The sequence below is a fragment of the Ostrinia nubilalis genome, chromosome 12 (genome assembly GCF_963855985.1).
Source record: "Ostrinia nubilalis chromosome 12, ilOstNubi1.1, whole genome shotgun sequence".
Lineage (NCBI taxonomy): Eukaryota > Metazoa > Arthropoda > Insecta > Lepidoptera > Crambidae > Ostrinia > Ostrinia nubilalis.
The window spans coordinates 9,614,765-9,641,905 of record NC_087099.1 but is presented as its reverse complement, the minus strand read 5'-3'; the positions used below and the strand labels follow the sequence as shown (position 1 = coordinate 9,641,905).

General features: G+C 37.3%; 1 protein-coding gene across 1 annotated transcript; it reads left to right on the top strand.

Moving 5' to 3' along the window:
* The first annotated feature begins 1,565 nt into the window (after positions 1-1,565).
* LOC135076930 (sex determination protein fruitless) lies at positions 1,566-26,576 on the top strand. The gene is made up of 8 exons (XM_063971450.1): positions 1,566-1,724; positions 2,568-2,719; positions 9,473-9,610; positions 9,694-9,795; positions 14,413-14,634; positions 16,853-17,089; positions 24,020-24,134; positions 25,147-26,576. Exons 2-8 carry the CDS (start codon positions 2,594-2,596, stop codon positions 25,464-25,466), a joined length of 1,260 nt encoding a protein of 419 aa, XP_063827520.1. The 5' UTR covers positions 1,566-1,724; positions 2,568-2,593; the 3' UTR covers positions 25,467-26,576.
* The last annotated feature ends 565 nt before the right edge of the window (positions 26,577-27,141 follow it).

Below are 27,141 nucleotides of genomic sequence, written 5' to 3'. Positions count from 1 at the left end.
AAGTATCCTATGTCCTTCTCCTGACTCTAAACTACCACCCTGACAATTTTCAGCTAAATCGGTTCAGCCGTTCTTGAGTTATAAGTGGAGTAACTAACACGACTTTCTTTTATATATATAGATTTATTTAAAATAATACACAATGTATGGAAACGACAAAATAAGGATAATAAAATTGAAAGATTTATAGTGACGAGATATTTTACACTTTTGTAGAGAGATCAAGGAACTCAAAAAGGTGACATGCATAGAATATTTTAATTATTACATTTACTTATTAAATTCCATAATACGATTTGAGATACACAACAACACGACATTAACTTTAATTACCTATTATAGAAAATAGAAATTATTACTTAGTACTTCCTATATTTATTTTTATAACTGAGGCGTAACCTTTTTTAACAAATTAAAGGTAGGTAACTTACCCATAAGTGATTGTTGAAAAACATAATATTTTCTATCGATTTTTTATGTAAATAAAATTGTGAGCGCATTGTCACGGGTTATTTAGCAAGCCCGCGAAAGTTCTAAACTTTCGCATAAAATCATTTTCTAATGAAAGCGCACTCCATTGGCTGTAAAACAAAGTAGATACCTAGCTACTTACTTATTTTTTCTTTTTTTGAGTCAATTTCCAGTGAACCCGAGATCGTGAGTTTTTATTTCACTATCCATTAGGCCACAGAGACTTTATTTGTAGGTACTTTATCATTATTAAAAATGGATGCCAAATCTGAAAGAACTGGGATAAAAATATTTTTTTTTAAACCTTACTCCCATTTTTTCTTTTTATGGCTCTCACGGATTGAGTTACATTGCGTTTATACAGGATGGGATTAGGTTAAACGATTAAATTAAAGAAGGAAACGGAACAAAGGGTTCTTTGTTTACTAATAAAAATAGATCCTGTGTAGAAAAAATCATGTTGTTTGATTTATTGTAAAATTTGATTCATAAAATATTCCGTAATAAGAGGAATTTTTAAAACAATCTTTAATCAGTTTATTCGCCCAATCAAAATATAAATTAAAGTAGGTATAAGGTCAATGTTCTCTTGAAGTGAAGTTATAGTAAAGCGCCTATTTTTACAATATTTCATGACTAGTAGCGCCATCTTTTCAAAAGGCTTGGCAACTAAATAGTTGAATGCCAGACAAGGTTATCAGAGATGGCGCTACTTGTCTGTGCATGTGCAAAAATTGATAATAATGTCAAGGCCAACGTTCAATAATGGTTGATCTAATTTAGATTGAGAGAAAAAAATAAAATAAACTTACATGAAGATATTATAAAGGCTCAAATTTATAAACCGGAGCTTACAATTAAGTTGAAAAAAAAAACAAAGTTCATTTCCGCATTCATTATAACCTCTAAGCCCTTTTATCAAAAAACAATACATCTTCGAAAACTTTGCAAGTACTTACTTTCTGCTTAGCTAGATTAAAGGTATAAAGCTTATTGATTAACTTCTATGAAAGAAATCAATCAATTAAATACATATTTGTTGATAAGCGATAAAAATGTATTGCAAATTTTGAATTTACCGCCGCATAGTGAGAAACGTGTGAAGTTCGCGTTGCGAATACTGGCCGAATTATGATGTGAAAGATATTCCGAAGGCCGTGAGTGAACACGGAAATCGAGATGTGTGTGTGGTCAAAAAGACAGTGCAAGGTAGGGGTCGGGTGGCGTTTGTGATGGCAAAATTTTTGCAAATGGTGAGTTAGGTATTATTGACTTATCGTGTCTTGGAATAGATTGGAATTGTGTTGGTGAATTATAATTGTGTTTAGAGAAAAAAAATGTGTTGATTGATAATACAATTCTTAGATTCTGTGATACGGGATCGGCAAATGGCGCTACGAATAGCCAAAGTTGACACAACTACGCGTTTAGTTATCTCGTATATCTTCGGTCGCCAAAATCTAGGCACGCGGCGTGCTCTGTGATAACAACAAATAGTGGTGCATCTTCACAAATTCATGAAATCGCGCGTGTGGACCTAGCAACTGGGACATCCAGCTTGGCGATTATAACGGTGTCAGCATGTTGCGATTTTTTTGGCGAGCGGTACTACTTTTTTAAACTCGTTTATTAGAGGCGGCTAGAGGTTTCCGCGTCCCGTAGGGTCGGTGGCCCCGCCGTGTGTCTTCTGGATTTAAATTACATAATGTATGGGTCTTGTTTGGAGCATGCAACAAGTAGATATGTGTCGGCGGGCTAACTGTCAATGTGGAGTACAGTTGTACAGTAAGCTCGCTGCCCGCGGCCCCCATTAATTCGAGTCGCTGATGTCACTTATCTCTGCGCTCTCCTATCTAGGCCCTATGGCCGCCAATTTTTTGCACATCTTAATGTAAATTTGATAACCGGCGCACCTCTAATCACCGGTTCTTTAATAAGCAGTGATGTAAATTCGGGTTTGTTTTCGGTTTATTTCTGCATTACATTTAATTATTGCATAATTAACCCTATGGTATATTATTTAATAATTAATTGTGCTTGCGTGGTGTCAAGTTCATAACTTTAATGATGTCCTAAAGGTATGGTATTATTTGCAGCACGGTCACTGACACTAGCACCTACAATGGACCAGCAATTTTGTTTGCGCTGGAACAACCACCCTAACAATCTGACAGATGTGCTAGCGAGCCTGCTACAAAGAGAGGCACTCTGCGATGTCACGCTGGCCTGTGATGGAGAAACAGTCAAGGTGAGTGCCCTTATTTTGTTCCATGCATCTAGCTCATAGACACAGCTTCTCTTAGAATACTAACTGTACTTGGGTATAAACATTGATTATCCAAGCAAATTGTAAAACAGTTACAATTTACTCAAACAGAAACATTATGAAACTTATTTTGTAACTGTTAATATGTAATTTCATGTAATTGTAAATTGTTTTATTTGATGGAAATGTATATAAACAATGCATTGTTGGCCAAGTCATTCAACTATTTACTAAATAAACAAATTGCATTCAATAGTAAACATTCATTAGTAATGCAATGATACATTATGTCATGTTACAGCATTATACATAATTTTGAATACAATGCATTATTATCAAATTGATTTTTCTACATTAATTAACGATTATCATCAACAATAAATAAAAATTTGGATCATTATTGGATTTAATTCACACTTTAAAAACAATATTTCCTCATATATTTACTTGGCATGCAATATCTTTTTAATTTACAATGCTAAAATTTTAAAGCAGTATCTAACTCTTGATTTTAAAATGTTTGAACAGTTGAAAGATTTTATTTTCCTGTTTTTTTTATATTTAATCTTGATACTTTATTACTCTGTTAAAAGTAATTTTTAATAATTTATCACCTAATTAACCAATTTTGCAGATGTAGAGTCATCCATTGTAAAGCGTAGTAATCTCTTAGATCTTTAATAAATAAACGATAAGGGAATTTTTTCCCTAAAAGCAGGTACAAAATTAAATTACATGCAATAATGTTTGCTCCATATGGTCAGCACGGGATAAAAACCTTGACAAAATTGTCTCTTGAAACTGTCCTTTTCTTCGAACTGCTGGGAGCTATTTTTAGCATGCTCAAAGACTATCCTTGTATATTTTATGCAAAATTGCTTAAAAAGTTTTTATAAGAAGGCTAAACATGCAAAAACACAGGTTGCAATATTTTAGCCATAAGTTATGCTTATTTATATTTTCCTGTACCAGTTCATTATCAAAATATGTCTAAATATGTGCAATTCTGCTCTTAATATGTACAATTTTGTTCAATTGAATACCTATTTATTTAAACCTTGTCACATAATACTTCAGTGTGATAGAAATAGTTAATGTAGAATACTTTGATTATTATAAAATAAATAGAATAGGTATTACAAGTAATAATAAATGTATTTGAAGAACAATTTAATATAATATTGAGTGATTAAAATTGTGAATTTATTTATAACTTATTGTCTTGTAAATATACTTGATTAAAATCTAGTGCCATCACAACATTAATTGATAGTAATTAATTATCAAAATTAATTTAGTGTCACACAGCTATTAATACTATATTACTCTAATACTCCATCCATTCTCTAAGATGCACTATTTAGTTTACATGCTTGCTTAGTATAATCTAGAGCCAACATAATAATAAATTATTATAAACCAATATTAATATTCGAAATTTTAAGAGCACTACTCTTGTACCCTATCCATCCATTAAGACAGAGTATTTACTACATCAAATGATCATCATCGAAATATTTATTTACAACAAGCACCACTAATTTTTCTTTATAATTTTATGGGCTACTAGAATTACTTCTAGGATTTATGATTAAATTCTCATTTTTCCAAAGTTATATCTATTTAAACTTGATATGTCATTAATTTACCATTTACTACCTGTGTACCTTTTACTTAGTCCGCGAAAAATTGATTACGCCAACATTAGCCATACTACAACAACCATCACATTACCTAGAAACCTTTGTTTTTTTTCTTCTTTGTGCTAATCGCACGAACTACTGATCCGGTTTTAAAAAAATGTTCTATAGCCCGTTTATCGAGGAAGGCTTAGGATATACCATCACGCTACGTACGACCAATAGGAGGAGAGCGTCAATGAAAAATGTTATGAAAACGAAAAAAAAAAGTTATTTTCACGCGTACGCACTAAGTCGCGGACTTCTCAAATCTTATACCTAATATACTACTTACGATAATTTATGAAATATTTTTGTACTGAAATATTGAGGGTTTTCAAAATGCGTAGTAGGTATATTTAATCTTAATTGCCGTCAAGTTCGTTACTTTACTGGCTATCACTCCAAGGTAATTACCATTATAGATATTTAAATATTTGCTAATTTTTTCAAGGTTAGTCTTAGCCTAGTTGTAATATTTTAAAATATATTAGTGTCTTATTCATATTAAAACATAGTTTTTGACACTTTTTGAGTAGGATATTGTTCTAGGCTTTATGGAAGTTGTAAATGAATAATATCAATTTTTTAAGCTCTTTTTCACATAGGTAGGTACTTAGTACTAGTTGTCAGTATCAGATTAAGTAGATGTTCTACTACAGAAACTACACAAATTGCAGTCTTATCCCTTATCGTTAATATGTGCACCGTACATTGTACAGTTTTAAAACTTAAAGGTCAATAACACCTCTGGCCGGCCACTTCCTTTATGCCATTTAAATTCGACAATTATGAAAGTTAAAGTTTTATGCTAATAAAATGCAATTTGTTTGGTAGGTTGAAAGGAGTCTACAGAAGAGCTGCATGTTGTCTAACTTTCTAATTTTTATGGCAGTAGTTTGGCAAGTTTTAGGGTCTAGACTAGACCGTTGAATATATAAAATGTCCAGTTTGAATCGACTAATAGATACGCGTACGTTTCTATTTTTTGACCAAGAAAGTTGATGTATTTGAATATTATATGATCTTATAGCTTTTAGAGACTAACGAATCTACGAAAATATTGTAGGTATGTTGTAGGTACAAATAGGACTAAACAAAATACTTTAAGTATCATAATATTGTATATCGTCGTTTGGATTCACGGCCTGTTTTTTCGAACGACGACTTTTTCGAAACTCGTAACTTCTAGCTGTTGCATGCAGCTTCGCCCGCGTAAATATCGGCCTGTCAAAGAAATATTTTATTGCGCGCGTCCCCCTTTAAAACCCGGGATTATAACTATCCTGTCTATTTCTTCTTACAAATGATATGTTACCTACGAGGGTGGTCTGAAAAGTTTCCGACCTCAACGTGAAGATGGCAACACACATCAATTAAAGTCAGGGAATGTAATTGTGCATCTTTTAACAGCAACACTTCAAAGTTTCAGCCATTTTTGACGCGCGGTTTTTATTTGAAAGTCGTTTGAGTGAGTCGATGTGAGTATTTTTGTGAAAATGGAAAAAATCGAGTATCGAGCTGTCATAAAATATTTGTTTTTGAAAGGGAATACCCCTACGCAAATCAAAGATGAGTTAGATTCTGTGTACGGGGACTCTTCACCGTCATTTACCACAGTAAAATTTTGGGCAGCCGAATTTAAACGTGGCCGTAAGAGCTTGGGAGATGATGAACGTTCGGGACGTCCAAAAACTGTAACTACTGACGATAACATCGCTAAAGTTCACCAAATGGTGTTAGACGACCGCCGAATTAAAGTGAGAGAGATAGCAGAGGCAATGAAAATGTCCAAAGAACGTGTTTGTCACATATTAAATCAAGATTTAGGCATGAGAAAGCTGTCCGCGCGTTGGGTGCCGCGTTTGCTAACGTCAGACCAACGACGTGTTCGAATGAACATTTCCAATGCTCTGTTGGCGCAGTTTAGGCGCAATAAATCCGAGTTTTGGCGCCGACTAATTACTGTAGATGAGACTATGTAGAAAAATAAAAATAAATTTTAAGAAAAAAAATCTTGTATCTATGTTAGGTCGGAAACTTTTCAGACCACCCTCGTATAGGTCTATCCAATATAGCTTGATTAGAATGACGGCTGTCAAACGAATGTGACTAGTGATGGGTATGTTTCGTACGGTTCACATAGATGTATCGATAAGTTTTCGAAAAAATGATATAAAAAAATGCACCCAATTTTTCTTCATATCTTTATTCATAAAAATGACAATTATGATTTAAATTTAAAGACAGTAAAATTTAAAATTCATGTCAAGGGTGTACAACCTAAGTCGTAGTCATTATCATCAGTGTTCTTCAGTGGTTTTTTCCTCTCGCTAGAGGGCGGTGGGCATCTCTTCTAGAGCAACGGTGCTATGAATACCCAAAAAATTACCGGTGATTGATTTCCGATGTTTGATCATTTAAGAATGAAATGTTTTTTGGTTTTTAATAGTGAACATTTAGAAAAACGTATAACTTGACTTAAATATGTTAAAAAATTAGTTAGAAAAAAAATTTGTTAAATATGTTAAAAAAATAGTTTTAATTTAATATGACATTTGTCGATATGTCCCAACACTAACATTTTTGTAACTCGAGATAACCTTGTAGAGACGTCGTTAATACTCTAGCTTGATTTTTATAATTTCGAATTACTACTTATTGGTGTAATTTAACGCTGCATTTACACGAAATTATCATTTTTATTGGAAGCACTGTCGTCGAAAACATTGTTTGTAGGTCAGACGTGAATTATTTCTTGTCCGCCAATATTTAGCTCTCATTGATCGCTACTACAAAGTTATGTCGTTACTTTTGATGGCAGCTGTCATTCTAATCAAGCTATATTGGATAGACTATAAAAGTCATCACTCTATTGGTTATACGCTTGAAAATATGTTCAATAGTTTTTGACTAATATTACACCTACTCGTAAAAACGCGCGAGATGAGAGGACGGATTTGATACTCCGTCACGCAATAAGCTGGATGGATTTCGATAACACTTGACAATGTTAAGTTTAACTTTAAACGTCAGAATACCATATAGTCCAGTCATTATAGTAAGTTCACCTCGGAATTCGAGATACCCAGCTGTAAGTCTGTAAATACGTGTATATTGACACCCTAAAAGTTGTCTCAAAACCTACATATGGTAGGGTGTAAGCAACTATTAAATTTCAAGGTCAACGGTCACAAAAATCGGTTTTTTGCGCTTTTTTTAGAAATATCTCATTTCCTATGGGTTTTTTGCTATTTGTATTTATTATCAATATTGTAGAATACTAAATTCTCTACAAATTTTGTTTACAAATTTTTTTTATACGGTGAACCGTTTTCGAGATAGAGGGCGGAGAGCGCGCGGTCACTGCATCACTTCAGGTCAACTTAAGCGGTTTAGATTTTTCATACAAAAGGATTTTCCCGCTAATTCCCGTGGGAATTTCGGGAATTCCTTGCTGTTTACTTTTACTAAGGTACCTACATGCCAAATTTCAAGCGTCTAACTTCCGTTAAGCGTTTAGATTTTTCATACAAAAGGATTTTCCCGCTAATTCCTGTTCCCGTGGGAATTCCTAAGTATACTATAACCTGCCCAGGAGTATGAAGAATAATTGTACCAAGTTTCGGTAAAATCCGTCGAGTAGTTTTTGTTTCTATAAGGAACATACAGACGGACAGACAGACAGACAAAAATTTTACTAATTGCATTTTTGGCATCAGTATCGATCACTAATCACCCCCTGATAGTTATTTTGAAAATATATTTCATGTACAGAATTGACCTCTACAGATTTATTATAAGTACTAGCGGCCGCCCTCTATCTCGAAAACGGTTCACCGTATAAAAATTTTTTTTGAACAAAATTTGTAGAGAATTTTTTATTCTACAATATTGATAATAAATACAAATAGCAAAAAACCCATAGGAAATGAGATATTTCCAAAAAAAGCGATTTTTGTGACCTTTGACCTTAAAATTTAATAGTTGCTTACACCCTACCATATGTAGGTTTTGAGACAACTTTTAGGGTGTCAATATACAAGTATTTACAGACTTACAGCTGGGTATCTCGAATTCCGAGATTCTTACCTAATTTAAGCTTAAATGACTGGACTAATAATATATGCGCTATAATTAGTTATTTATGCTTAATTACTAGTTAGTTTATTATTAATAGTATCTGTTACATCTAGATGCAAACTTATTTTACATAATTTGACATGCGTTATCTAATATTCAGTTTTTACTACTAAGTCACATGCATTATACAATGAATTTATTACAATACCAGGTACAAATTTTGCGTTTGTTACTATGTAGGTAATACCAGTTTACTTACACGCGCTGTATACGTTTCGAGAAATTTAGCATCTGCAAAAAATACTAAATTCACGCAGCTAACATGTAGGAAGTACAAAACTAAATACTAGCCGACTTGTTATCATTCAATTTTAAATCGTGCGATGACGCTGTGCCAAACTCTTTCAAGGCACTAAATTGGTCGTTTTTTGCCTGCGCAAATGTATCTGATATCGCCTCGATCAATGAGTATGGGACTTCTCCAAATAAGCCCTAATTAATATATTTACGCTCAAGTACCGAAACGACAGTGCAATCTTAAGGCTCTGTCATTTCGTCTATTGTTATTGCAGTATTATCATCAATTTTCAATCATACACTTTAGGATTGACTTCAATCACATTATTAGACTAGACAAGTGAAAGCCCAACTTATCTTCGAGTTTCGTATTCGTATCATCATCGTATGACGCAATATTTGCGTGATCCCGTATAAGAAAACTGGTCGTCATCTTAGTAATATTTTAAAACATAAACGGATTTTAACAAAACCCTCAATAGCCTACTAAATACCTATTCGTGAAAAGCTGCTTCAACCTTATTATAATAACAATAAAAATGGTAATGCCAAAATGGTAGTTATGCACTATTTCAATGTAATGTACACATATTGAAAAGACCTTCAAACCTCCGAAACGGAATGGTTGGCAATAACGACTTATTTAAGTTAAATTTTATGTGTTTTATTGTTTTAGGCACATCAAACAATACTCTCGGCCTGTTCTCCATATTTTGAAACTATATTCCTGCAAAACTCACATCCACACCCGATAATATTCCTGAAAGATGTCAGATTATCAGAGATGAAATCGTTATTGGATTTCATGTATAAGGTATGTGTAATGATAAAAACTTCAATATTTAAATTAATAGTTTAAATGTGATGTATTCTTCTTTATTTTAATCTCTTTTCCAGGGTGAGGTGAATGTTGGCCAAAATATGCTACCGATGTTCCTAAAAACTGCTGAAAGTTTACAAGTTAGAGGTTTGACAGAAAATAATACATTGAATCCTAAGGTAATATGAATATAATATTTGCATTTTATGTATACTATGTATTAGGGTGGTCCTTATTTTTCGACTTTTGAATTATCCCCGGGGCACTTTCTCATTCGATTATATACCTCTAAATATGAAATTAGCTTTTTTTGTTTTTTTTTTAGTCTAGATTTAGAGGTCGCTACCAGCTGTCAAAATATTTACAAAAGCTTTGAAAATCTTAAATCATGGTTTCATAAATGTTTTATTTAAGTGTTTATATCACATTTTACGTGCAAATGAACATCGCATAGATAGAATAGACAATCGCTTCTTGTCCCCTTCTCCCCTCAACCCCTCTTCTGTACCGACCATGGTACCGACGCGTCGAGATACTAACAAGTAAACTCTTATATCTTAAAAATAATTGATTCAAATATGTACATTGTACATAATATCTTAGTTCATAGCAAGAACAATAATTTTGTAATATTTTTATTTGGCTTTGGCTTTAAAAATAAATTAATGTAACAAATACAGATTTTGTTTTTACTTAAAATTCAAACCTTGGTAGCGACCCCTAAATGTCTTTTAAAAATTTAAAAAAAAATAATGAAAGACTTTCATATGGTATATATTCAAATTACGTGGTGCCCCGAAAAATATAAGAAAAAAAAATTTTTTCGTAGGAATAAGGACCACCCTACTATGTATGCACTTTTTTTATTTTAACGGCATTATGGATTTTTGAATTTTAATCAATGCCAAAGCCTAGATATAATCACAAGTGCAGGCCTTTGTCTAATTTTAAGCTGGTTACCTTGAACTTTTAGTGACATTCGCCCAGTGACCCTGCATAATTAATTGATACGATACAACTGCCGTTGAAGATGTAAATTCCATAATTTAAAGTAAATAATTTTTATTGCTTCGATTATTGCAATGTAGCCTTGACCACCCGGCTATGTCGACGTAGAATTTCGACTATTCCAGAAATACATAATTTACGACATGTCGTTTAGGAACCATGTATTTTATCGGAATAAGAAGTGTGTTCCAATCTGTATCTCAAATGTTATTCAAATCCGTTATGTTGATAGTCGTCCTTGTTTTCACCTTGAGAATAATAGTGGGTCATCGTTATTACATAGTACTAGGCAGTGGTATCAGTATTAAGTGTTGAAGGAAGGTGTCCACTTAATTTTGAGATATGTAAAGTGGTTTCATTGCTTCGACTGGCAAGCCAGTACCATCGTAGAATGCCAAACGCCAAGCAGCTTGTTGCTAGCGTACAGCTAGTTGAACTCTATAGAACAATCTGTTTCTGATAGTGATCATGAGCCGGTGACTTGGCATTATATGCTCAAACTGATGGCCCTTTTTAGTAACAATTTATTTATTCTGTGCTGTCAGAAAATATGTGTTTAGTACAGTCGAGACGAGTTTCAGCTCTGCGAGTATCGAACAACGCTCCATTCGGACGGAGTCGTACCAGTACCACTCACTGCGGCAATTAAAGTCCCCACAACATCTTGCCCTTAATTCATCATCATCATATATGTACTTGGTGTTGCTCACAGTCCGAAGAGCGTTCAACGCTATCAGTGAGCCCCTAGAACCTCTCCTCGTAGTCCTCGAAGTCGTTCGCGACGCCCTCGTTGGCCCCTTTTGTCCATTAGCCCTCTCAATAACAATAATCCTTAAGCGACACGCACTCTTCTTTTGATCCTTATTACCATCAATAAGGCCCGGTTTTCACTACGCCGGACCGGTAAAACTCCCGGAAGGGCTAGTGGCTGTACAATTTTTATTGAAGCTGTTTACATTCCGTTATATCCCGGATCCGGAATTTTTGCCGAGCTTTTTGTCACTGCGAAGTTCCGGCAGAATCACCGGACCGGAGTAGTGTGAACGAGTTTGTCCGGCATCGGTCCCCCGCCCGCCCCGCCCGTGCTCCCCTCGCGTCATTCGGCTCGCATTTTTTGATAAAAGTAGACTTGTTAACTGTCCTATTTTCTTACGGGATCCGGCGTAATGTGAACACTGTCCGGCGACCGGTTTCCGACAAATCTGCCGGTCCGACATAGTGAGAACGAGGCCTAACTTATCTATCAACGCCATGAACACTTGCCCACAGTCCGAGGAGCGTTCAACGCCGTCAGTAAGCGCCGAGAACCTCTCCTCCCGCACGGAGTCGTTTGCGACGCCCCCGCGGCCTATTGTGCCATTTTTGTCTTCACACAATGTCCCTGTAAGAATTCCTTTATCATCATCCTAAACTTGGTGTATCCTAGTCCGCGAGGAGCGTTCAATGCCGTCATTGAGCCCTGAGAATCCCTCCTCCCGCACGTTCGTTCGCCCCCACGAGTCGTTGACGACGCCCTCCGTGGTCCCGTTTGCCCATTAGCCCTCTCATTAACAATGGTTCATAAGCAATAGCGTACTTCATGATCACTGTGTTACCTACAGTCCGAGGAGCGTTCAACGCCGTCAGTGAGCGCCGAGAACCTCTCCTCCCGCACGGAGTCGTTCGCGACGCCCCCCGCGGCGCACTGTGCCACAGATTCCCCACATTAATACTGCCCATTTAGCTTAACCATCAACGTCATGAACAATGTTGCCCACAGTCCGAGAAGCGTACAACGCCGTCAGTAAGCGCGAAAATATCTCCTCCCATACGGAGTGATCTGTGACACCTGCGGCCTACTTTTCCTATTAGCCCACCCATTAACTATGTCCCTTTAGTTTCCCTTTCAACTAAAGCCCGGTCTGTGAGCACACTCACTGCGGGCGCCCGTCGCACAGTCGCGACAGCAATATAATTACGCGCGAGCGATAAGGATGGGTAGCTTGGGGTCATTGGACAAAATTCTACGTGCTCGTAGACCAGACTATACAATTTATCCATCAACGCCATGAACACTTGCCCACAGTCCGAGGAGCGTTCAACGCCGTCAGTGAGCGCTGAGAACTTATCCTCCCGCACGGAGTCGTTCGCGACGCCGCCCGCGGCGCACTGTGCCACATATAACACTGCCCATTTAGCTTAATCATCAACGTCATGAACAATGTTGCCCACAGTCCGAGGAGCGTTATTAACAATGGTTCATAAGCAATAACGTACATCATGATCACTGTGTTACCTGCAGTCCGAGGAGCGTTCAACGCCGTCAGTAAGCGCGAAAATATCTCCTCCTATACGGAGTGATCTGTGACACCTGTGGCCTACTTTTCCTATTAGCCCCTCCATTAACTATGTCGCTTTAGTTTCCCTTTCAACTACAATTTATCCATCAACGTCATGAACACTTGCCCACAGTCCGAGGAGCGTTCAACGCCGTCAGTAAGCGCGAAAATATCTCCTCCCATACGGAGTGATCTGTGACACCTGCGGCCTACTTTTCCTATTAGCCGCCCCATTAACTATGTCGCTTTAGTTTCCCTTTCAACTACAATTTATCCATCAACGTCATGAACACTTGCCCACAGTCCGAAGAGCGTTCAACGCCGTCAGTGAGCGCCGAGAAGTTATCCTCCCGCACGGAGTCATTCGTGACGCCCCCCGCGGCGCACTGTGCCACATATAACACTGCCCATTTAGCTTAATCATCAACGTCATGAACAATGTTGCCCACAGTCCGAGGAGCGTTATTAACAATGGTTCATAAGCAATAACGTACATCATGATCACTGTGTTACCTGCAGTCCGAGGAGCGTTCAACGCCGTCAGTGAGCGCCGAGAACCTCTCGTCCCGCACGGAGTCGTTCGCGACGCCCCCCGCGGCGCACTGTGCCACAGATTCCCCACATTAATACTGCCCATTTAGCTTAACCATCAACGTCATGAACAATGTTGCCCACAGCCCGTCGCACAGTCGCGACAGCAATATAATATACAATTTATCCATCAACGTCATGAACACTTGCCCACAGTCCGAGGAGCGTTCAACGCCGTCAGTGAGCGCTGAGAACTTATCCTCCCGCACGGAGTCGTTCGCGACGCCGCCCGCGGCGCACTGTGCCACATATAACACTGCCCATTTAGCTTAACCATCAACGTCATGAACAATGTTTCCCACAGTCCGAGGAGCGTTCAACGCCGTCAGTGAGCGCTGAGAACTTATCCTCCCGCACGGAGTCGTTCGCAGTTCCCTCCGCAGCCCTCTGTGCCACTTAAAGTCTCCACATTTACTAATATGCTCATTTAGCTTAATTAGCTATGCCCATTTGGTTTAATCATCAACGTCATGAACACTTGCCCACAGTCCGAGGAGCGTTCAACGCCGTCAGTGAGCGCTGAGAACTTATCCTCCCGCACGGAGTCGTTCGCGACGCCGCCCGCGGCGCACTGTGCCACATATAACACTGCCCATTTAGCTTAATCATCAACGTCATGAACACTTGCCCACAGTCCGAGGAGCGTTCAACGCCGTCAGTGAGCGCTGAGAACTTCTCCTCCCGCACGGAGTCATTCGTGATTCTGGTCTATTGTGCCATTTTTGTCTTCACACAATGTCCTTGTAAGAATTCCTTTATCATCATCCTAAACTTTGTGTGTCCTAGTCCGCGAGGAGCGTTCAATGCCGTCCATTAGCCCTCTCATTAACAATGGTTCATAAGCAATAGCGTACATCATGATCACTGTGTTACCTACAGTCCGAGGAGCGTTCAACGCCGTCAGTGAGCGCCGAGAACTTATCCTCCCGCACGGAGTCGTTCGCGACGCCGCCCGCGGCGCACTGCGCGCCCCCCGCGGCCCTCACCCCGCTGCCCGCGGCGCCGGCGCAGCACCCGCCCCACTTGCCCCCGGAGAAGAGACGCAGGAAGAACTCGGCCGTACCCAGGGACGAGTTCGACCTGTCGTACAGGCACTATGAGGTACGTGAATGTTTTGGTTATTAAATTTTCCAGAAAAGTTCTCGAGTGGCGACCACGGGCCGGAAGACGTAGCGTGGGCAGGCCTCCCATTAGGTGGATCGACGATCTGGTGAAGGTCGCTGGAAGTACCTAGATGTGGACAGCGCAGGACCGGTCATTATGGAAATCCTTGGGGGAAGCCTTTGTCCAGCAGTGGACGTCATTTGACTGAAACGAACGAACGAACGATTCAATTTATTTAATTTTGATATCATCATGGAAAAATGTCTAGGATCTGATGATTCTAGTGCTTAAAATGCTGCAGCTTTTATGGGACCAACGCGCAACGAGTCGAAGAAATTTTATTAAAGAAACAATTGTGTTATACAACTGATTAAAGTTAATATAGGGCCAAACAGATCAGGTGGAAGAGAGACCTTTGCTCAGTGATACACTTTATTGGTTTGTTTTGTTACTACTTTAATGGACTGGATGACTCTTGTCGTTAAGATTATTATTAATCTTAATGAAGCCCACTCCTACATGAGTGTGTTTTCACCTACCTCGTTATTTTTGTACAGTACTTTATCTTTTTGTTGTTCATACTTCATGACGTCAGGTGATCAGGAGAAGGGTAAATAGGGCAAAGTTGTTTTGATAAACAATTTAAGAGTCGAGATACATCCGGAAACATGCACGTCTACTAAGATATAACATTCTCTCTTCACTATTTTGGAAATTATTACATTTCATTTATAACTGTAGGTACAATAATAGCACCCGTCTAGCGTGAAAGAAACTGAAGAGACTCCTGCAGTGGATACTTAATGACCTGGTGATGAAGATCATAATAATGTGGAATTTAAAAGTGAAGGGGACGGTTCAAAGAAATCAGAAGTGCCAATTTCATTAATCAACAAACAATTCCGTCAAACAGCAGTCAGGGCATATAAAAGAGAAGGGCGGCTCCACCGGTTCTGACTCTGAACCGTCCACGTCGCCGCCGGCGCACACGCCGCATGTGAAGCAAAAGCCGGACGCGTTTCCGCCATTTTTCGCCAACTCTAAAGACTAGTTATTTGAGAGCAAAATCAAAACTAACTCGGTTTTCAGGGCTAGAATACAATCTTTTTAAGATAAGTCTTGGAATTATTAGTTTAAGGTGGTAAATGTGGTAATTCATACAGGTAGCAGGGGCACCTAAAAGTTAAGGGCGGCTCCACCAGATTTTGCAGTCGAATTTTGCAGCACATTGAAGATTAACCTTATTTTCAGGCGATTTTTTGATGTCTTGCAATATTGTTGGTTTATGGTAGTAATTCACACAGCAGGTGCATCTAAAAGTGAAGGGCGGGTCGACCGGCTCCGGCTCCGAGCCGTCGACGCCGCCGCCGGCGCACACGCCGCACGTGAAGCAGGAGCCGGACGCGTGCCCGCGCTCTTATGCCTACTCTAGACTATTATCGCGGCATTATAACTACTTACCGAGTTCACAGCTGTGTACTTAAAGTCGAATTTTGCAGCAAATGGAAAAGTAACCCGGTTTTCAGGGCTAGAATACACTTTTTTTTAGATATTCCTTGGAATTATTGGTTATCAACTACGTAATTCCTACAGCAGGGGCACCTAAAAGTGAAGGGCGGGTCAACCGGCTCCGGTTCCGAGCCGTCGACGCCGCCGCCGGCGCACACGCCGCGCCTGACGCCGCGCTCGCCGGCGCACACGCCGCACGTGAAGCAGGAGCCGGACGCGTGCCCGCGCTCTTACGCCAACTCTAGACTATTATCGCGGCATTATAAATCATAGCTATGTACAAAGTCGAATTTAGCAGCAAATTGAACCAGTTTTCAGAGCTAGAATACACTTTAAGATATTTCTTGGAATTATTGGTTATCAACTACGCAATTCCTACAGCAGGGGCACCTAAAAGTGAAGGGCGGGTCAACCGGCTCCGGTTCCGAGCCGTCGACGCCGCCGCCGGCGCACACGCCGCGCCTGACGCCGCGCTCGCCGGCGCACACGCCGCACGTGAAGCAGGAGCCGGACGCGTGCCCGCGCTCTTATGCCAACTCTAGACTATTATCGCGGCATTATAACTACTTACCGAGTTCACAGCTGTGTACTTAAAGTCGAATTTTGCAGCAAATTGAAAAGTAACCCGGTTTTCAGGGCTAGAATACACTTTTTTTTTAGATATTTCTTGGAATTATTAGTTATCGCTACGTAATTCCTACAGCAGGGGCACCTAAAAGTGAAGGGCGGGTCCACCGGCTCCGGTTCCGAGCCGTCGACGCCGCCGCCGGCGCACACGCCGCGCCTGACGCCGCGCTCGCCGGCGCACACGCCGCACGTGAAGCAGGAGCCGGACGCGTACCCGGCGCCGCCGCAGCCGGCGCACGCGCCGCTCGCCGCGCACGCGCTGCCCCACCACCCCGCGCCGCACCCCCCGCCGCCGTTTGACCAGACCCACCTCACGGTAAGTGACACGAAAATTTAAAAACTTTTACTTTATATTTTGGGTGTTTATGTATGTACTATCGGCCACAGTGTTAACTATCCAATTTCGTTTTTGCTCTCGCTCTCATCAAATGGTGATTCTTTCCGATAGAACGAGACGACATGAACGGGAACAGGTATCTTAGGTAGTTAACTGTGGCCGATAGTGCATATTTTAATTCAAAAGTATATAAGTAGTATATCAGTTAAGCTAGCACCCATAACACAAGCATTTTAGTAGCTTACTTTGGGGCTAAATGACGCTGTGTGACATTGTCCAAAGATATTTAATATTTACTTAGTGCCTTTTTCCTGTGATGCGCATTTAAAGACGTAGCACACTTATAAACCCGGAAAGGGATTGTAACCGTATCAACTTGAGGCTGATACTGACCTATTCACCGTCGCCTTGGGGGATGACAGCGCGCAAAAGGCGATGACAGTTCACGAAAGGAGATACGGTGTCGATCCCTTTCCTAGTTGATAAACACCACTAAATAAAGCCATCACAGTTTTCAGAATTAACACCAGAATTCCATCATTCGTGACATTCTATAAAAAAATATGATGATATTTTTTTAATTTAATTTTTTTTCTTTTCTGTATAAAAGACAATCCACGTTTCTTTTCATTTACTAAAATAAAGAAAATATATTTTTGAACTAAACAATTTTACATTTTTAAACTTAAAAGTTAATGCTGCCTTGCTTTGCAACAAAAAATATTCTACATGTTTGTTTCTTTTTAACTTTTAGTACGATGGAGTAAACATGCATATTTTTTTTATTTAGGTACCTATAACCTTCAAAAAAAATTCTGTTTCGACGAACGAAGAAACACAAAAAATGCTTGAATATTGTGATTTCCGCGTGGTTAAAGGCTTTGTACAAACTCTCATACATTAATTTAAATATTTATCATGTACTAGGTACACAAAATTAACTATCATCGTTTGTAGAATATTCGAGGTATTTTAGAAAATCCAGGAGATTTACAAAACCCAATTTTGGAGGGATTTGTAGTTTGATCCATCAAAGTTTTTAACCGTTAGGACAAAATATTAAGGAAGCAAAGATACTTTAAATTAGAAACACAGCTCTATTTCTTTTCGAACTACCCTGTATAATAACTTTAATTAGGGTGATCTTTTTCTTTCTTTTCTTGACTTCTTGTAATTTTCCTTGTGTATCCTTTTTTATTTACACACTACTACACAAATGTTCTGTCAACGGGAAGGAATGGATCTGCCTGATTAGAGAAATTAACAATATCTCATATAATAAGCAGATCCTTTCCTTCTCTTGACAGAGTGTGCACGCGGCGCCCATGACTCAAAAAAAGGATGTCTTCGCGATGGTTGACAGCTGTCCGTTGGATTTCTCTGGTCATCGCTCTCATAGCACAGTCCTAGCTAAGATGCTGACCCAGCCGCCTCAACTGTGTAGTTTCCAGCCCCCACCAAAACCCAACACAACAAAAAAATCCGGCCGATTTCGCTCCCGATGGCTCACCCTATACCCCTGGCTGCAATATGACAAGACCCGAAACATCATGTTCTGTATCTACTGTAGAAAATGGTCGCACGAACTCACAGTCAAAAGGACATCGTTCGTTGAAGGCAACGCCAACTTTAGAATGGAAATTGTGAATCACCACGATAAATGCAAAGCTCACAAGTTTTGTAGAGAAAGAGAACTCTCTCAGAATTCTAAAGAAGAGTCAAGCAACGAAACATGAAATTTCATTTGTTAAAAAAACAATATTGTTTAATATTTTGTTTATTTCATTGGAAACTCCTTTAATGATATTTTTATTTATTTCTTACTTAGTTAGCTGAAAAAGCAACTTAATCTCTCTTTTATTTTATTTAATTTATTAAGGCAATAAACAGCAACATTATCTTTTTCTTCTTTGATTGATCATAAAATTCAGAATACTGAAAACTTAGAAATTGTCAAACATTGTGTAAATAATTTATTCTCGCGAGCAGCTTTTAAGCATGTTCACGTTACACTTAACTAGCCTCAAGTGGATGTACTTACTAAGGCAAACTAGCCCATTTCTTTTTTTTTTAGATTTTGCCGTTTGATCAGTATTATTTATTCATACTAGAAGTGATAAATCGCAAGGGTCAGCGGTTATGTGCGCCTAAATGTAAATAACTTTGACATTTTATAAACAGAAGCTGTGATAAAAATAACTATTTTGTATAATATCTTTAAGTTCTATATTTCATTGTTTCATTGTAAATTTGCGATAAATAAGTACTACCTAAAATACTACTAATACAAAATTATTGATCAATTGTTATTTTAAAATCAGTTGCACATTATTACATCATCATTTAGTTAATAATATAATTCATCAACATTAGTAAAACTAAATGATTAGACAATTTGTTTTCTCTGTGCAATCCACGTGCTTGTAGATTAAATTATAAATGTATTATAAATTGGAACATACATTTAATAAATTAATAGATATCATTAACGTCATTTTGTGATCACTTTATTATTTTATTTATTAATAAAAAAACTAATCTGCTTGCAAATAAACAACTGTCAAAGGACATTGTCAGAAACCGCCTAAAAACCGCCCAAAAACATTAACCCATCATAATTATTTTCTATTTTTTTTAATACATTAAGCACCCTTTCATTCTAATGGACACTTAAGCATTGAAAAATTAAATAAATAAGTCTTTTAACGTTTATTCTATAATACTATTACAACTTCCGGACGTTTTGGTGCGTGGCATGGTCTAAAACCTATCAAGTTCCATAATTTTTGCCGATAAAATCTGTACGAGGCATTACCGTACTTTATTGCTGGGAGTCCATGTATAGTGATGTTCCTGCGGCCATCATAGACAATAAAATATCGATTTTGAAAATAAAATAAATCGATTAAACTGCTTTGAAGACTAGATTTGCGTTAAAGCTAAAAAGATATTGACACTATTACGAGAAGCTATCTAAAGTGTCTAACTAGTCGAAGGTCGTAAATAAAATAAAAATAATTAGGACCATAAACTGATATTCATGGTATCATAACTGTAAAAGTATCAGAATCCGATGTTGAATCCAATGCCAGTTGAAGTTAGAGAAACATTTATATCAACCTAGTATAGTTGCCAGTCTCTCATAATCTATGCCAATGAGGGTTTTCGCGATTGAAAAATCCGCCAGATGGCAATATGTAGACGTGAGGTCAAAATGCTGCATGATTGGTTATTTTTGACATGACATTGACAGATATGTCAAAATCCACCAATCATGCAGCATTTGGACCTCGCGTCTACGTATTGCCATCTCGCGGATTTTTCAATCGCGAAAACCCTCATTCATAGCACATGTATAATAATAGACCAAATGAACTTTTATAGATTGTGAAAGAGAAGTTAAAGATTTTATTATTTTATTAAAATCTTGCCACGAGGTAGTTTTTCAGTAGAAACCAGGATTGTATAATCGCTACAGGCAAGTATCAGAACATTTTATAAATATTTTTAATCGATTATATCCTTGTGAATCGTTTTAATAAATTGTCATTTTACTTTTTCAATTAAAACTTTTTCAATCCCTAGTCTTGTCAAACTGTCATAATGTCAACAAATTATAAATGTCACGTCAGTTGACTCAATTTCAGTCTTCTGTGCGTTTATTGTATTTTTATTTCAATGAAATAGTGCTAAAGGGTTAGTACTAAAAGTGAAAGCCTTTTTTCAGAAAGAAAACCAATGTGGTGCCCTTATTATTCATACTGTTTGAAAGTTTACAAGTCAGTGATACAGAGTTGCCGCCATTATAACTCCGTAGTGATACCATACCAAAGAAGAAGTTTTCCTAAACACTTGTGTTATTTTTATATGTGATCAAATAAAAAGGATTAATTCTACTGCTCAAATGGAATAACTTATCCCAAGAGACCGAATATAAAAAAAAAACCTCTCCATAGAAATTATCACCATCACGAGGATGTGAATTTTTTTGAGAATTTGATATTGGCCCTGTAAGAAAAGTAGTTGTATTTCAGTAGTAGAATCAACCCTTCTTGTTTCATCAGCAAGAGTAACTATAAAAACGCCCTGTAGGTAGGTATTATTAAGGTGAAGAGTTTGTTTAGTGTCAAAGACTGTCACACAGTGTAACTTAAATTGGCATATTATGATAATGAACATAAAAACTTAAATAAATATTTATGTTAATATTTTTTCTATTTATTTATTTTCCCAAAGCTTCACAGTGACAATAGAAACAGCAATACTGTTGTAAAACTAAACTTAGAACAAACTGTTACAAATATTTTACAAATTAAAATAAAACCGCATGTTGCTTTACTTTCTCGTATAGGTAATAAATGTAATTAATGGCTAGATTATTAATGTTACTTTGTTACCCTCAATAGTGAGGAGATCTTATAAAATGGTAACCCTGATTTTCATTGTCATTCAAGTGCTCTTTCTTCGCATAGGCTTCTGTGATTTGGCCAAGGGCCACACACATTGCGATAACATTATGCGACATTGATTTGACAGCAGCGGAGTGAAGTCTTGTGACTATGCAAAATGATACCCTGTAATCGTAGCGCATATAGACATAGACGGGGTGGGGCACATAGCTCGTATAGCTGATGGCCGCTGGGGCAGGAAAGTTCTTGAGTGGCGACCACGAGCCGAAAGACGTAGCGTGGGCAGGCCTCCCACTAGGTGGACCGACGATCTGGTGAAGGTCGCGGGAGGTGCCTGTATGCAGGCCGCTACCAACCATGCGATGTGGAAGTCATTGGGGGAGGCCTATGTTCAGTAGTGGACGTCCTGTGGCTGAAATGATGATGATGATGATGAAATGAATGAAATTGACAAAACTTCGAACGTGTATATACCGTGCCAAAGTAATCATATAATTTTGGCTCCTTAATAACTATTGCCGTTTTTGTTGTAAAGATCATGCAGCGCTACTTGCGGATATTATTGGAAAGAAAACTATGTGGGCTCTAGATCTGAAGCCGCTTTAACGAACATGAAGTGCTCATACAATGCGGCGTATTTTCTTCCAGTCTTTAGTCAGGACTTTAGTCGAATTAAAACCCCGGTTGAACGTGATATAGCCGCACTAGAATACGATGCTTTTTTGCATAATCGCAAGACTTCATTCCGGTGTCGACCGAATGTTATCATGATGTATGTGGCCCAGGGGTTACTGTAGCCGCTAAGGTTTGAAACTTCTTGCTTAAAATATTGTAGTCTTTGGCATAGACTACGACGGTAGTCATGGAGATAGGAGTTTGTTATCTCGTGTCAGATGTAAATGGTGAAAAGAAAACTCATGATTCGTGTTATTTTTATGCAATATGTAGGTTTTTCATAAAAGTGGAACCCCGAGTGATCTCCAAAACCCATTCTATTATTATATACGATTCGGCTTCGATATCTATAATACAATAGGAGTTTATTTCACGTGTCAGATGACAAGGGTGGAAACAACCTACGATTCATGTTGTTTATTTACGTGCAATATGTGGGCATATTATAGAAGTGGAATGCCGAGTTGTATTTCTAAAACTTGTTCTATTATTTTATACTATTTGGCTGCGACTCGGCGTGACGACAATACAAAACATTTTTCGCGAATCGGTGTTCATACATTCACACAATACATTAGACGCCATGTTGTCATAAACGACATATTATAAAATCGCTGTGATTTAATATTCTTAATCATTAATTTTATGGCAAGTGTCCATCAGGAATCATTGTTCTTACACACAGAATCGTATTATTTCGCTTTCGGGTAGTAATATGTCAAAATTGTTGGTTCTTAGGCGAACAATGTATGGAGAACGAACATTGTCCTTTATGTGATAGTCACTGCCTAATTACAAAATGAGATCTTAATTTAATCGTATGTGACTTGTATTCTAAAACAATGCTCCTAGCTCGATTTCATTTTCATTCCTTGAATAAAATCTATTGATGCATTTCACTTTTATTGGTCTATATCTCATAATATGATGTTGATGATGTTCCTATATTATAGGAACCACTATTAATTGTCTGATTTATTTAACGAAAACGTTTAACCGTTAATGAAGAACTTATTCTCTCATTAGAATTAAAATACCTAGGATAGATTTTCAATAATAAAATTGTCAGAAAATCAATTGAATTAACATACTTAACTGTCATGAATATACTGTTTGATTTTATAATGTAAAATAAAAATGTTGTAAATATTGGGGGTTTCCTTATTTTTCTGGTTGGAGAAGTTTGGCTATTTGGATTTAGATAACAATCACCCAGCCACCCAGTAGACAGTATTGTGATAAACCCACTTTTAACTCAAACATTTATAGCTTATCTAAAAAAGTTATACACATAGTTGTCCAACACTGAACAGTCGCAGCTATGACATTGTCAGGAGGGCGCTACTATCAATACTGGGTTATTATAGACCCAATAGACTAAACTGTCCCACCCGTGACATTGACAGGCGCCACAGTCAATACCGGATCGCTGGTTTCGATTTTTGCCATGTAGGAAACTATGTAAACGATGGTGGTCCCCTGTCAATTAGTTTGGTGGGACAGTTATGTGTAGGTCATCTATAGTTCTGATTTTTGCCACTTGACGTTTCAGAATCGTACAACTATATTCATAAGTCATTTATTTTCTGCAAATAGACTTTTAAAAGGGGCTTTTACACCTGTGGGCTGTGTGAGTTTACATCAAACGCGCTCACTAGTGAGCGCGTTTAAAAATGTATGAAAATATTAGTTTTTGAAAGTTTCCCGCTAAGGGCGCTGTACAATCCGTCATACATTTAATGTCATTTGAAAAAAACACACTCAGCCCTCTGAAGAAGTTCACAAAAAAATAAATGTATTTTCAACTAGCTAACGAAATTTTCAGGGGATGGCAGTAACGGACATGGCGACCATGCTGACCCAGGGCTCGCTGAACAACGAGTGCAACGAGAGCGAGCCCATGCTTCAACCACACCCGGACCAGACTGACACCATAGACGGTGAGTTTTTGCCCGTTTCCCCCTACCCGGCAACTGTCAACTTTGACACAACCCCTCATAATGAACCATTCCTTAAATCACGTTTTTGTATTGAGATATATTGATTTGACAAAATCTGTCACGTGCTCAACGTGATGCAAATTATTATTTCGAGGTTAAAATTGAACAGAGTTAATAGTTGCCTGACGGTCGCCAAAAATATAAAGATACTTTGAAAATATTTATTTTCAAATAATTTTATTTGGTTATATTTAATTCCATAGTATCTGACATACTATTGTCAGTTTTTAAAATTTAATGCGTAAACATTTCAAAGATCTTCATATTTTAACGTATGTGTCTGAATTGAGTGTAAATTAAGAAGAAGGGTCGAGCCATAAATAAATAAATGAATAATAATTTGCTAGCATAAAGGGAACCCTTTTTCTTCAATTATATCAATAACTCTATTGCGTAACAATTTAAAATGCAAAAAATATCTAGGAACAACAAAAAATATTTCAATTAAAACAGATATTTTATGTATTTTGAAGTCCATAACACTACTAGAAGCATGTTAGCACCCTGCAGCATGACCCACTAGTTGCTTGACATTCCGTATAATTTGCACTGTTCCATTCCATTAAGCTTTTCAAATTCTTTGTACGCTTCAAAATTTTATTATATCTTGTGAAGAAATCGGTGTACATATTCTAACGATGATTTGGCGCCCCCCGAGGGACATAGGTCATGCAGTGGTATGATTTATTGATATTTTTCAAAACAACATATTCAATCGATCAATAATATCCACCGTAACCAAGCTAGTCTTCTTATTCTAGAAACTTCTTATTCTACGATTAACCATGGTTCTTAAAAACTAAGGTGCATGTAAGTTATGGAAATGGGTTTCGAGGTTAGGACGCTAATTACATTGGCCAGAGGTTTGCGGATTTGTGAATTGTGTGATAGTCAGAGATAAGCATGCCAAACAGTTGCGACAACACAAATGAAACAATTACATGTCTTTCAGGTGAGAATAACGGCGTTGATGAGAATAGTATACCACAGGAATCCCTGAAAAATAAACTAATGAATCTCGATAACATAGTTAAATCGTTCAAAATGGCTCTGAACAATAAACCGTATACAGTTCCCGAGTCGTGTTGCGTATGCGGTAAATTAGTGAATAACATAAAAAAACACATGAAATCTCATAACCCAGAGCAACACAAATGTCCACTGTGTCCGATCATACTCACTCGTGCCGACAATCTCAAGAGGCATCTCCGTATGAAACATTGTAATGTCTTACAGTCCAGTAACTTGTCTAATATACAAACCCAATGTTAATGAAGTAGTTAATAGTATAATTTAGGGTTCAGTGGCTGTTTTGTTATGCTTATGAAGATGAAACGATTTTGTTGCTTATGAAATTGCAAACCTATTATGAGATTAACACGCGGTAGTAATTTTAGATAACGTACAAATTCATGAATTTAATGTCTAATAGTAGCCAAGCTTCTCTTATTAACACTATAACGTTAACTAACATTCTGCTAAGGTGATCTAACAAAGTGCGCTTATCCATTGGTTCTAACAAAACGTTTTGTAACTAGACAATAAGGTGTGGTGTGATTAGTATTGATAAAATTTCAACCTAGACCTATTGAAATACTCATTCTCATTATTGAGTAAAAGCGAAGGTCTAATTTAATTCTGTTGTGTCTGAATTGATTTTATTATAAGACTCGCGTCTCGTTAGACGTTCGCTTTTATTTTATTAATAATAACAACTCTTCCTCTTGATAATGTTAATAAAAATATGTATGTAAGTAATATTTATAAACAGGTACCGAATCATGCATAGAGTTAACGGTATACTTTGTGATATTAGGTATCTACTATCAGCTGTAAATTAATATGCATTAGATCTCGACTTATCAGCGTCGAAGGGAACCTTAAGCCCTTATTTGGTAAGAAGAAAGTTACCACTCGGGATGGTTATCATATCATGTTGCTAGGTAAATAATAATTTACTGAAACATGTTTTATTTAATTGGTGTTATTTATTTCAATCATCCCATTTATGGACAATGAAGACCAGTTATTTTCTTATTAATTTTAACAAGTAATTTTAGTTTTTACATAATAATATTTTTAATTTACTTGCCATAATTAGTTTGTTTTAAAAGACGCTGATCAGTCGACGACTTTGAAACTGCCATAGAAGAAACCAAATTACGTGTTATACAAACGTTAACTATGATCTCTTGTTGTTCCTTGTAGTATGTAATAATAAATTGGCACTAGTTCCGAGCTAGTGTTTAAGACTGATTTTGCTTATGTAATTAAGGAACACTAATTCTAATTTATTCTCATTTAATTTTACTTCAACTTATGATTTGTATTGTAAATTTCTCGTTACTGTGTGTTTGTTGCAAATATATTCCTTTATTTATACCACTTTTCTTTTCATTTTCATCCTCTATCCATGCTTTCTTATATGTATAGCAGACCTATATCTCTATGAATCGCCTTCTGTATGCAGGCTTGGTGACAGTACTTAACAATGTCATGCGGATAACACTGACAATAACAAACACCATTTCTTCAAGTTATCATTGATTCATTTCTGCATGGATCTACCATTGAATATTATGTACAATTATTTTACAAATAATTTATTTTTTCCGTTTGATTTCTTAAACCTTTGTATTCATTTTTAATGCTTTTATCTAATAGAGCTAGGAGAAGCGTAAATAGTACAGCGTTAACAATATGAACGCTTTTAATAGTGCCAATTTGAATTGTCTGAGTCGAGCCTTGTTTGCTGAATTTTATAAAATAGTTTAATACAACACTTGTCAAAAATGTATCTAACCTTTCGTTCTCGCACTTATGACAAATGCTGCAGATCCAGCGTATGGTATCGCCGACATTGTTGTTTGTTATTTTAACACCAAATGTTAAACAGTAATATAAGTTCGAGTAAGCTCTATGAACACGACTGCAACAAAACTTTCTT

Bases quoted from the DNA above. Each gene is read 5' to 3' on its own strand.
- LOC135076930 (XM_063971450.1), top strand. From the start codon at position 2,594: ATGGACCAGCAATTTTGTTTGCGCTGGAACAACCACCCTAACAATCTG. The intron at 9,611-9,693 runs GTATGTGTAATG...TCTCTTTTCCAG, and splicing joins TATTGGATTTCATGTATAAG to GGTGAGGTGAATGTTGGCCA. The intron at 24,135-25,146 runs GTGAGTTTTTGC...CATGTCTTTCAG, and splicing joins CCAGACTGACACCATAGACG to GTGAGAATAACGGCGTTGAT.